This window comes from Neltuma alba, unplaced genomic scaffold (assembly GCF_004799145.2).
Source record: "Neltuma alba isolate B1F8T4 unplaced genomic scaffold, ASM479914v2 tig00011729_pilon, whole genome shotgun sequence".
NCBI classification, from domain to species: Eukaryota; Viridiplantae; Streptophyta; class Magnoliopsida; order Fabales; family Fabaceae; genus Neltuma; species Neltuma alba.
In genome coordinates this window covers 47,281-59,836 of record NW_021636357.1, presented here as the reverse complement: position 1 = coordinate 59,836, position 12,556 = coordinate 47,281, and the positions used below count along the sequence as shown (strand labels likewise).

General features: G+C 34.9%; 1 protein-coding gene across 1 annotated transcript; it reads right to left on the bottom strand.

Moving 5' to 3' along the window:
* Window positions 1–6,815: 6,815 nt before the first annotated feature.
* Window positions 6,816–7,563, bottom strand: LOC114717305 (zinc finger protein ZAT11-like). The gene has a single exon (XM_028902412.1). The coding sequence runs from the start codon at window positions 7,501–7,503 to the stop codon at window positions 7,018–7,020; it is 486 nt and encodes a 161-aa protein (XP_028758245.1). The 5' UTR covers window positions 7,504–7,563; the 3' UTR covers window positions 6,816–7,017.
* Window positions 7,564–12,556: the final 4,993 nt, after the last annotated feature.

Here is a 12,556-nt window from a genome sequence, read left to right as displayed (position 1 = left end):
AATTGCAACTTTATAGAATTTCAATAAGTATCAATTATTCTATACGATTTTTCCCGTTGGTAATAATTAATCACAAGTCAAACCATCTTAACTAAACTTTCTTTCTTTATTTATTAAGGATGTTTTAATTAAATAACATCAATTTTACTCTAATAATGTTCTTAAACGTGTGCACCAGCATCACTCTAATTTAATCAAATGACAAATATTTTGAAACCAAATAGTAGTTGATTTCAATTTACATGTAAACACGGACCAGCCTCACTCTGATTTTTTATCTTATAATTAATTATACCTAAAATCCTGAGGTAGATTTGCATGTGATATCAGAATGCACCTCGCGTTATTCTTGACAGTGAAAGCCATGCGCATTGCTAATATATAACCTTCCATTTGGAAATTGAAGTCATCGCCCTAATCCTATTTCTCGCCGTACCAGATTTTCTTTGATTGTGCCTTTTATTTCCATATGCATTTTTTTAATGTCTCCATTATCTATAAACAAATAAATTATCCTATGTGCCTCACGGATCAAACGCAACGTGTTACAAAAATATATATTCCAGTCAATTAACAAGGCTTCGCTTAGGAAGACACGTAAGCTTATTTGTCTTAATTACAATTTATCTGCAACTTTTTTGACGGCTGGATTAATTATAAAATTTCACTTTTGGTGACTAAGAACACCAAAAGTAATAAAAATTAATTGATCGTGCTCAAATTAAAGATGTTGGCCGATATAGATAACCTTCTTCAAATTTGTTAATATCTGCCAAGCCTTCTACATAGGAGAAAATTTGGCACCACCATCTGTAATATCCGTACTATAATAAACTAAATCTAAAGAGTTGGAATTATAAGACACGTTCGCAAAGTGTTAAAATATGAACTGTCCAAGGGTTTTGAAACAGAGAGTGACGCAAGTGATGAATTGTCTCTTGTGGAGCTGGAAGGTGATGATTCATGCAGTATCTAGGGCTAGCTCTCTTCGTTATCCTATGTTACGCTATGATTTTTGACGTTTCTGTCTCTAAATAGACTTGCTGAGGTATGACCTTCCGTGTCGCTATTCCTTCAGCTTAACGTGCCTTGACACAGTAAAAGAACTTATTAGTTAATCTGCTGGTATTATAATAATTAAGCTAAAACAGGTTAATACTTTATTAGAAATGACAGTGGTATGCCACGAGAAAGTAGTTGAAAGAATGGGATAATCCCTGACTTTTGAAAACTGAGGGGACATATTTTCAAAGACCATTCATCTGCATGATAAGTACGTAATTTAGGTTGAACGCGCTATAATGTTAGACGGATCTGGTGAAATGGCATTTTTAATTTAGGTTAATTCCCGTACTACGCGATGATGAGGCATTATATTGGTTTTTCTTGGTACGTACGATAACAATATTAATTAGTACGATAATGTCCCATAGCCACGTGGTTGAGTGCGCAAAAGAAAAGTTTCGCTTACTCATGTATATGCTATGTATATACTGGCTAGCTAGCAAGCTAATAATAGACGAATTTGAAAAAGAGACAATGCCTATTGTGTGTGCATATATATGATCATGATAATAGTTTGCTTTTTCTCCCATTTATGTCCCCACTTATAATGATTATCGTCCATGGTGAAGTCTCTGTCACGCACGCACACGCACACGCACACACTAATTAAGCTAAGCACCATTTCGTTTTTCCAGAATCATAAGATTAGCAGGCACTATTATTATTTTTCTGACAAATATAATTATTCAGAATCCCCATCGTCCATAGTGCCTGCATTCTTCATTTTGCAATATTTTTTGTTCCATTCAATAGGAGGAGTAAGGCATGAACAAATAGTTACTGCATAAATATTGTACATAGTGGATTTAGATTGAGACTACTTCCTAACTTTGTACGCAGATATTTAATTTGGAGCCGTGGGAAGATAAGTTTATATATGTAAATCGCACGATGATAACATTGTGTTATCGTCATCTCTTACATACAACGACCCAAGATGCTAGGTTAATTTGGTTAGGGTTGGCACAATTAATGGGCATGCACAAGAAAATAACGCATTCACAATTTTAACAACCATCTTTATTGCAGGTCCATGAATCAACCTTAGCAGGAAGAGATTTTTATATAGGAAAGGTTTTGATGGAGAGTGTGGCATATAGCAATCAAAAGCTAACCCAATTATTAGGTAAGTACTGGCATGATTATTAGGGGTTAAGCGTCCTAATCATGACATCCTTTATGTAAATAATATTTCGATTCATATACTTAGATCTTCCTCATCCTCACTCCATATCTTTTTCTCCAGAGAGCTTTTCCTTTTTCCCAGCAATCATTTTGAAGCTTTTTGGAGTGAAGCTTTGTTGTTTTCGCCACCTTTATTCTTGTTTCTGTCAATTACTTCCTCTGCTCGTCTAATGGCTCTTTCTGACCAGCCTTTTGCTTAGCTTTTCAACTAATCTCGTGCTTAAGCAAGTGCTCCAACCTAATCCCGTGTATATACCCACCCTAATATACGCTAACCATCCATTATGGTATCTTCTAGCCTACACCTGTAATTAATTAATTTGCTGTAATTAATTAATTTGCTATATTATATATATCTTGACTGACTTTCCTTTACGTGGGGCTTCCTGCTTGTTTTCAGATGCAGAAAGCTCCATATAGCTCCGATCCAAAGTCGATTCTAGAGTCACAGTGGGGAAATGTGATTTACGTGAAGTTTAAATAACACAGTATATATTACCTGTTTATTTAACAAAATGGGGAATTATAGTTCTAAATTTCTGATTATATTAATCAATTAATAATGTTTTTTCGTTAATGGTTAGCCGCTTCAGAAATACGATAATTTTCAAATAAATTAGACTGCACGGGGGGCTTTCACGCTCTAATAATTTCCCATTAACTCTCTCTCTCATATTAAATATGACAAGCGAAATCCATTTTTAAACACGATTATCTTCAAATATAGAAATGTCTGGTATTAATGTCAAATTAAGATATTTATTACTTCTATTCGTACTACTAATCATATAGCCTTAAATTAATATATATTCATTGGCACATGCATGTGTTTGAAGCCTGAAACAAGTTGATCGATTTTCATTATTAGGCCAGCAAAATAGCATGAGGACGGGCGATTGAAATTAGGATCAGAATATATTTTAATTTTGATGTTAACTCGGGTTAAGTTCAGTAGTATTGGGACAGATCATAGGCGCTAGAACTCTCCTGAACCTCGTTGACTGACCACTTTATAATTCCTTGGATGCTTGGCATTATGTTGAGCAATCAATGAGTTTTATAATCGGAACTCTAATTTTACCTAGAGTGGAAATTAATAATTCATAATAGGTATAGCTACATATATAAGCTGAGCACTAACCAATAAAAAACTGAAATTTGAATATTCTATGTTCATTTTAATTAAAGAGAGAATACAGGACAGAATGAATTGATGGATAAAAAAAAGGAAAATAATCATTCTCACACACTTTATCTCTTTTCTATTTCTCTCGGATATATTGTAAAGTTATGGAGTATGGCATGTCTTGGTTAATTTTGGATGGCTAGCGCGTTTTTGCACATATAATTGTTTTGTAAAATGAATCGTGGATTCATATATTCAAAAGAAGAAGAAGAAGAAGAGACGAGGTAATATATATGTGAGTGTGTGTGTGTGTAGTTGTACATGGCGCATCTATATAATTACCCTCATTGATTTTTTTTCCCATCTCTCTCTAAGTTCATCGTATGCATTAATACTCTCTCTCTCTCTGTAAAGTGGGTCTCATGATGCATCGTGCGCTAAATGTTTTCTAAACCAGACCTATATATGTTACTCCGAGCTAGGTTACGTTGAAAGAAAATCTTACAACTGGCAAGAACGTTCAAATTAAACGGAATAAACCATTGGAAAACTCAAGATGCTTTGCAGAAAATCCAATAAAAAGCATAGAATATGATCCTGTATTTAAGAGCAAGCATATTTCAATAGATATATCGTTATATACAATTTCAATATTGGTTCCATAGAACTTGGATGACTGGAACATTATTTGCCACTTGCAAGCGTGGATATCAATTCTTAAAGAGTGTGCCAGCTTAACAACACCATCAAGTTAAATATTACCTGGCATTAGTTATATATATATATAGTCCAAAGACACGGGATTGAAACATGGAAACTGCAGAACATTGAGTAATACTAAAGGCCTGTTTGGGTGCTCCAAAACCGTGGTTTCAGAAGCACTTTTTCACAAAACGAGGTAACCTCCTCCACATATTTACTTCGTAATCCGTGAAAGCACTTCTGAAACCATGGTTTGATTTCTATCCAAACACTCTCTAAGTATAAAACTGTAGGTGTGAGTATTGTAAAAGTTGACTCTATATGAGAGACTTAATTAACTTGTGGGAACTATTATATGGTCCATAACCATATGACATATGAACTATGCGCTACGATATATGTGATTCAGAATATGTACATGACATTTTTAGGCACTTGGCCAAACGGTCTTTACCCTGTATATATAAAACCACAAGTACTTTTGGATCGACACCCTATCTTTAATGCAACGAGCATACGGATCGGTGTTTAGCTTGTGGATGGATTTTGTTGAACGTTTGTGGTATGGGTTGTATAACTGATAAATGCCGAACTGCTTTTGTTTTTTCCTATATTTAGACAGTATTATATTAACCTCATGATGCATGACTTCAATATATTTGTGTTATATATATATATATATATATATATATATGCCCGTATTTAGTTCAGAATGTCAACTCATTGAAGTGGTCGCTTCCTCGCCACTTGCTCATTTTGAGATATATATATATATATATATATATATAAGCACTAATTATGATCACCATTTTATTTTCAACTTGATGTGCATGGGTCCCTTATCAATCAGTTCAGGCAATTATTTGGGTCTCATCATCTCAGTTGATTGCTCTCATATATATGTATAATGAACTCTCTTCCATCATCTATCTTCGTTTAGAATTATAAACAAATTCTCTTTTATGAGAGCTGTGTGATGGATCGTGAAATGCCTGTTTGTTTATTTATTAAATAATGTTCGGGTGGATGGTCATGATGGAAAAGCTCACGGAATGCGTCTCTGCATGAACTGTTCTCCATATTTAAATTCACAAGAAATCAAACCTCTAAATATAAATGCATATATCATCATTAACGGTCTTATTGACATAAAGTTAAGCTCAGCGTCATAATCATATACCCCCAAACAACTGTTTCAAGGCGATGATGATGGAAACCTCTCGCCAAGAAAAAGAAAACAGAGAAAGAAAGAAAGAAAGAAGCAACTGTGTTAGTTAAAATAACGTGTCCCATATAGCTTCATGCTTGGACCACACATGTCTCGTGATGATTAAGTCTTTCATTTTCTTGTATTCATATGAGATAAGACTCATCAAAAAGAGCAAGCCTGCATGCATATCTGATCTGATAAAGTTCCCATAATTATGCCCCGCCACTTTCTGAACTTTAGGGGGCTTTCGCTGCTGCTGCTTCTTCTTCCTCCTCCTTCTATCAGAAAGTATAGGTCGATTGTAAGATTATTTCTGCTCTGCGTGATATATAATGGAACGTTCTTGAAGGTCTACTTTCACGTGACCAAGATTCCTTACTATTGCCTGCGTCACGGCCGATGCACAATTTGCATTATATAAATACTGTACATAACTGTCCACGCTCAGCCATTAATATCTCAAGCATCTTTCCGTTTTTCTTTATATATATATATATAGATATAGAGGAAGCAATTACATACAAACAGTTATCGATGACGTATTCTAGCCTGTTTTTACTATAATTATTATTCGGCAAGTAATAATGTTGGGGGAATCTGTTCATGTTGTAGCGGTGACAGAAACATGCGTGTGCTTGTTGGGAATTAAGGTGCTGCAGTCGTATTCATTGAAGCATTGTGACAGGGACAAGAATTTGAATCGCAGTTTTTTTTTAATTTTTGGGAGGTCCTAGACGAGGGTGCAACTATTCGGACAATGACTCGTTCTTCTTAGTTCACACCGTCGCTTTGCTTCCATCCTTTCCCTACGATTATTTTTCCCCATTTTTAGTTGCTGTTGAGGAATTATGGAGCTCTCTATTTGAAGAAGTAAAACCACCCAATTAAAGGCTTAACGTTTGACCCCAATAATATGGGCTTTTATCTCGAGGTAGCCCAAGTAAAAGCAGGCCAGCGCGGCCCATAACGTCTTCCCTCTATGTTACTGGGCCCGATCCACTGGATCCCCCGGGATCACCCGAAAAAAGAACGCGTATATAAGTCTTGCCTCAAGAAAACGAGCGTACACGTAAATTATCGGTAATTTGGAATATGTACGCGTATAAATGTCAATGGCCGAAAGGAAAATGTTCTAGAAATAACATTCCTATTCAAGTCAATGAAACAGCATTCCTGTTCAATATTGCCAGTTCTCTCTGTGTTCCCACTGTGTTAGCTGTGTTCATTGTTGACAACACAAATAACGATTCAACTCGTCCTCTTGTAAATTTTCAACCGCTCTCTTCTGTGTTTCATGGAAACGCACGCTGGCCGTATTTTACCCACAATTGAATTTGGATGTTCGCTTTCATACATAGTTGACCGTGTTAAGTATCATATAGAAGCATTCAACCTAACTTAGGCGATAAGGATAAAATGAGATCTGGGAATAATAGATCGAAAGTTCAGACTCTTAAGAAAAACTTATCAATAACTCTTTCTGGATGATTGTTTGTTTTATTTAATTTGCAAGAGGGATTCAGCTGGTGAGGGGAAGTCTCTTCAAACATTAACTTGTGGTTAAAATACATGAAAGATGGATGTGATCGAATTCTAAACTCCTACCAAATTGTGAATGAAAGAATTGAAAAATATACACAATGAATGTTAAGATCAAGGCTAATGAATACAAATGAAATTCAGCAGAGCTGGCGCGACAAGAATTAAAAGAATGAAACAAAGGAAGATATCAAGTGAAGGCGGGCGCCGTCTTTCCAAACAATAAGTTCAAGTCATTCTGGAGAGGCGTTAGGTTGAGGTCCAAACAAAACACCCTTTTACTATTGGATCTCTTAAGAACAGGGACCTTGGCGAGCACATGGTCGACTTGGTTCGTGTCAGGGTGAAGAGCGGCTCTGTGCTTCCTCATGTGGCCTCCAAGAGCTTGGCCCAACGAGAACTCCATCCCGCAAACGGAGCACTCGTGCATCTTGGGTCTGTTCCCCAACTTGAGAGATTTGGCCTCTGCTTTCAGGTCGTCTTCTCCGTCGAGCTTCGGCCTCTTGTGGCTCGCCCTGTGCCCTCCCAGCGCCTGAAACGACGAGAACTTCCGCCTGCAGGTCTTGCACTCAAATTCTAAACTATCAGTCTTTGTTTGCTGGTGAGAACGGTGAGACAGCAGCATGAGACAATTGGCCAAGTCCAAGCTCGTCTCGCAATCTCTCTCCCTTTTCATGCCTCCAAGTTAGATCTGTAAGCGAACTTGTGCGTGTGAGGATATAAGATGGGATGAGAACTGTAATCTGTGTGATGTGTGAGGAGTAGTCCGGGGGGGACAGGTATATATAGAGTTCAATAAGAAGAGTAGTCAAAGAGTGTTTGACTGGTTTTAAGCTGAGTCCGCGTTCAAACGATGTTGCCAAAGGAGCGTGGCAAGGGGAGTCGTGCGTGAGGACGAGAATGCCCCTGGGAATACTTAGTGAATGATTGTTCGGCCCTTTTTGTTTTCGATGTTGACGGTTGAGGGATTTTGATCACGTGGGGTTTACGTTACGTCTGGGCTCGAAGGAGCGCGTGGCGGGGGGACCAAAAGTGTAGTTTTGGTGAACAACTGATGGGGTCTTTCCTTCCTGGAAACTTCGCCGGCTGCTAAATGAGAAACGTCGTCGCATTTGGACACCAATTCATTCAAGTCTCAATTAACAACTGCATGTTTGAAGTTTATTAATCAATTAATTGGTGCTACGGTGTTTGCAATAACCATGTCCGTGTGTGGAAGGCCGCGTTCCGATTGATTGCTTTGTGACGCCTGTGCTCAATTGTACGTGCAAGGCTTCTTCCACACACGTTAGTGGGAATCGAGTTCCATGCAGGGTAGGTATAACGGCCAACCTGATGAGGAAGCATTCAAAGGACAACGTTATTTGGTGCCTACTTTAATTTACTTTCCTTTCCCATGGAAAATGTTGAACACTACACTCGCTAGTTGTGGTCGAGAAGATATATTATTGGCGTGTGAATAGGGGTTGAGCAATAACGGAGGGAACGGAGAAGCGGGCAACCTAAATTAGCTGACTTGTTAAACACCAGTTGTGCAGCATTACGTCCCATTTCCATCACACTTCGATCCAATTACTCTCACATACAATATTATTGCTTACGGTTTTCACTGAAATTATGTCATTACGTTTCTCAGCAAATTAAACATCATTATTATTCCCAACAGACGGACACGTTTTGAAAGATATATAGCAGCAGAAGGAGGAATTATCACTAGTGTAATTGAGATATTTTGGCCTTCAAAATGTTCAACTTGAACTTTAAAGTGAAAAGGTCAGCTACTCCTAACAATTATGTCAGATGCCATTTTCATCTAACTAATTTTTTTATCGGTTCCAACTGATTTTCTGAGACTTCCTAACACTATTTAAACGTGCACTTACATATGTGCATGTATATGCTCATATATGTGGGGAGGAAGCAGGATTAATGTAAAAGGTAAGGAGATGGTGAAGCTCCACATGTTCTCAGTCATTTTTGTTATTGTTTTGGATTAATAATTCATGTCAGTTATGTTATTTATTACCTCGATTTGAATATAAGAGCTAGTTAGAATTAAAATATAATATCTTAATTAACTTTATCTCTTAAATTTTTATTGTCTTCTCTAAAATTTTATCATTGACTGTAAAAGATTTTCACTAAGGGGTTAATTTAATTCTAATGTCCATAATTAAATAGAATAATTAAAAAAATTCAACACATATTTATTATAAATAACTAACTTAATTATTTTTAATTTTTTAAAATTAATTAGCTAATTCTTATATTAATAAATGGATGGTATTTTCTTAAAAGAAAAACCTATACCTACTCATATCGTAATCAACAATTTGATGCCTAATTTCAGAGAGGCTAGGCCATGAGGGTGGGGACAAATGCCTCAAACTTGGTCTAAAGTGGATCATTCTATCTGAACGCACGTTGTCATATCGTGCCATATTATTTTATTTAACAGCATTTTCAGACGATCGTCATCGGGATCAAGTCAATTTATTTGGCTGATTAAAAATAAAAACTTGTCACAAAAAAAAAAAAACAATAAGAACTGATATATCATATACTTGTACGTAATAGACTAGAGAAGTTTGTGTGCCGGGTAAGTTTAATTTAGTGAATAATGAATATTTTACCATTGTCTGCGTTTTGAGCAGTTAGCACTTAAAGCAAGAAGATGTCCCGTTGACTAGTGGCAGCAGCCAGCAGTCTCAACTCTCAAGTGTGAAATCACGTCACGCCCTCATCATCAGATAATTCAGATGCATATGCCTGTGCGTGATATATAATACTCACTCTTATCCTTAATATAAGATCTAGTTAACTAATTTAAAGAGATTAAAAAATTAGTTAAATTAGTTATTTATAATAAATAAGTATTATCTTTTTAAAAATATATTTTCTAATCATGTATATTAGTTAGAATTACCATTTGATGAAATATTTAACATATGTAATTACTACAAGAATTACTTTAAAAAATAGATAAGTATGAAGATAAAATAGATTAGGTTCTTATATTTAAGATTAAATTAAACATTAAACTAATTTTTATATTAAGGACTGAAAGTAGTACATGACCAGTCTAGATTTGGATATAAAATTCGAATTGGAGTATTTAACATTAAATTGGCTTTGAGTTCCAATTTTACAAATAATTTTAAAATTCAATCATAAAGTTCTTGTATATAAATTTTTCATATTCAAACTCAACGAATGCAAATTAAAGTTTTATAGGCAGAAGTAGCAATTTTTAAAGTTTCAAGTGACAAAATAGCTGCGTATGCAACGACGTAACACATGCATTGAACAAAGCTTAAAAAACACGACAGATAAAGAAAAGAACAACTCAATTATTTACTAATATTTTAAATGATACTTCAGACCCATATGCAAAAGATAAGATAATAGCAAGTCAGACATTTATATATGTGATCCCCTTCGTAGTTTGTACTATGTTGATTAAAATTCTTGCAGTCAAATTCAAACATTAAGTAACTTAATTACTATGAAGCCCTAGTAATCCCTGAACCGCACTTTGAGATAGATATATATATATATTATAGTAATCCCTAAGAACCGTCACTTTGAATGAGTCAATATAATTATATATATATATATTGACTAATACATGCTTCAAGATACGTCTAATTTAATGTTGTGGGATTTTTTTTTATTCTCCAGTTAATTTGTTGATGAATCTTTTTCCCGAGGAGGCCAAAAGCCATTGCATTAAGTATAGATACCAATAACTGATTATTCAGTGTATGGTGAAATCCAATTTGGCTGTGGTTGCGTCAGTAGGAATATAATAGTTGCTGGCGACGCTGTTATATCTTAAGCACTCCACTATAGAATATTTCAATTCTCCGGCTTTCTTTTTAGTTTTCTTGGCCAACAATATTTCAACTCTCCATAATGTTCAAAATCCCTAGTCGTTCAAAATCCCTAGTCAGCTTGAAATCTATCAGGGCACAAATATTTTACAATAATTTTCGATTTCAAATATAAAATAACGAAATAGAATTTCGAAGAAACAACGTATCATTGTATTATTATTTTCCATACTTCTGCAATCGTTCGCACTCTCTCAACTTTATTTCCGCATTTTAATATCTTTCCAATTATTTAAGTAGCGTTTTAAATATTAAGAAAAATGAGCTTTTTTGGCCCACCACCACGTTAGGAAAATGAGCATATTGCATACATTATCGGCAAAATCAAAATCAATACAAGAAAAAATAAAATTTACAGGTAGTTACGCCATTCATAAAACATAAATACTGTAGTAGTTTATATTTTTAATGTCATGCAAATTTCTTGATCAGGGGGAAAAAATCACGTTGGATACTGAATGGTACACGTAGTCAACAACGCTTCGTCCGGTTTTGAATGAGCTTTGAAGTCCATTATTGACCGAATTGCAATTACAAAAAAGCCCTTATGAGTCAGCCGAAACTCAGATGACTGCCTCGGCGGGCTGACGTAATTGCTTTCCTCACGAGGATACCCAAATTGGCCCATTTGCGAGGACACGCAAATGGAAGCTCTGAAGAAAAAGCCATTGGCCGTTACGTTAAATGAAGTAACAGCCTCTGTATTTATTGGGGTGACGTAAGGCATTATCCCTCAAGTGCCTCTCATCGCGCGCCGAGATGCGGATATTCAACCTTCCTCACTTTACATTGCTGTCTGGTCTTACCCTTCTTCTACTCCATCCACCTCATTTAGAACTCACTTATAACACTTTTTTTTTTAATTTTTATTAAATTTTTTTACATTTACAAACTATTCTTATATCTCTTTTTTCTCTCTTTTCAATAAAAATTATTAAAGATTCAATTAAAAAACAAGTATTAAATATACTAATTTTAATTAATAGATGCAAATTAATTATTTAATTTTTATATATACTGTTCTGTTGCTATCCGTAAGTGTGCAAAGGAGGAAATGTTGAATGGAGCAGCGGGAAGAGTGAGGCGTGGGGGATTTGACGGATGAAATGTCAACGTCTGCGGTACAGCGAATTACGCATATGGCAGGTCATTCAAATTAGGGTAGGACCGCCCCGACAATCAGCATGGGCGTTAACTTCTTCAGCCTTTGCTCGCTCCCTTTCACGCTTCATGTTGGATCCGCATTCCGTGCTCGTCTCATCATCTTGATGAGCACGGACTCAAAACGTCCTGAGTAGGATAACAAGGGACCTTTATTTTTTTAAATTTTTTTCACTACAAAAAAATATATGTATTAAAATTATTTTTAGTTAAGATTTATCTAATACTTTAAAATATTTTTTAGATATGTTTAATATTTTAAAATATTTTATGATATCCTGAAATATTTTCTTATGTGTATTTAGTATTCTAAAGTATTTAAGAATCTAATATTTTAAAGTATTTTGTTGTTTATTTAGTACTCTGAAATATTTTTCCATATGCATTCATCATTCTAAAATACTTTAGGTCTAGTATTGTAGAATCTTTTATGATTTATCTAGTATCCTAAAATAACTTTTCAGCAATCTAAAATATTTTGTGATACAATATCAAGAAATAGAAAATTTTTTAAGACATTAAATGTGTATGAAAAAATATTTTAAGGTACTAAATGAATTATAAAATACTTTAAGGTATTGAAAACATCTAAAAAAATATTTTAGAGTACTAGATAAATGTTAACCAAAAATAATTTTAATACATACTTTATTTAATTCTTAATATAAGAGTTAG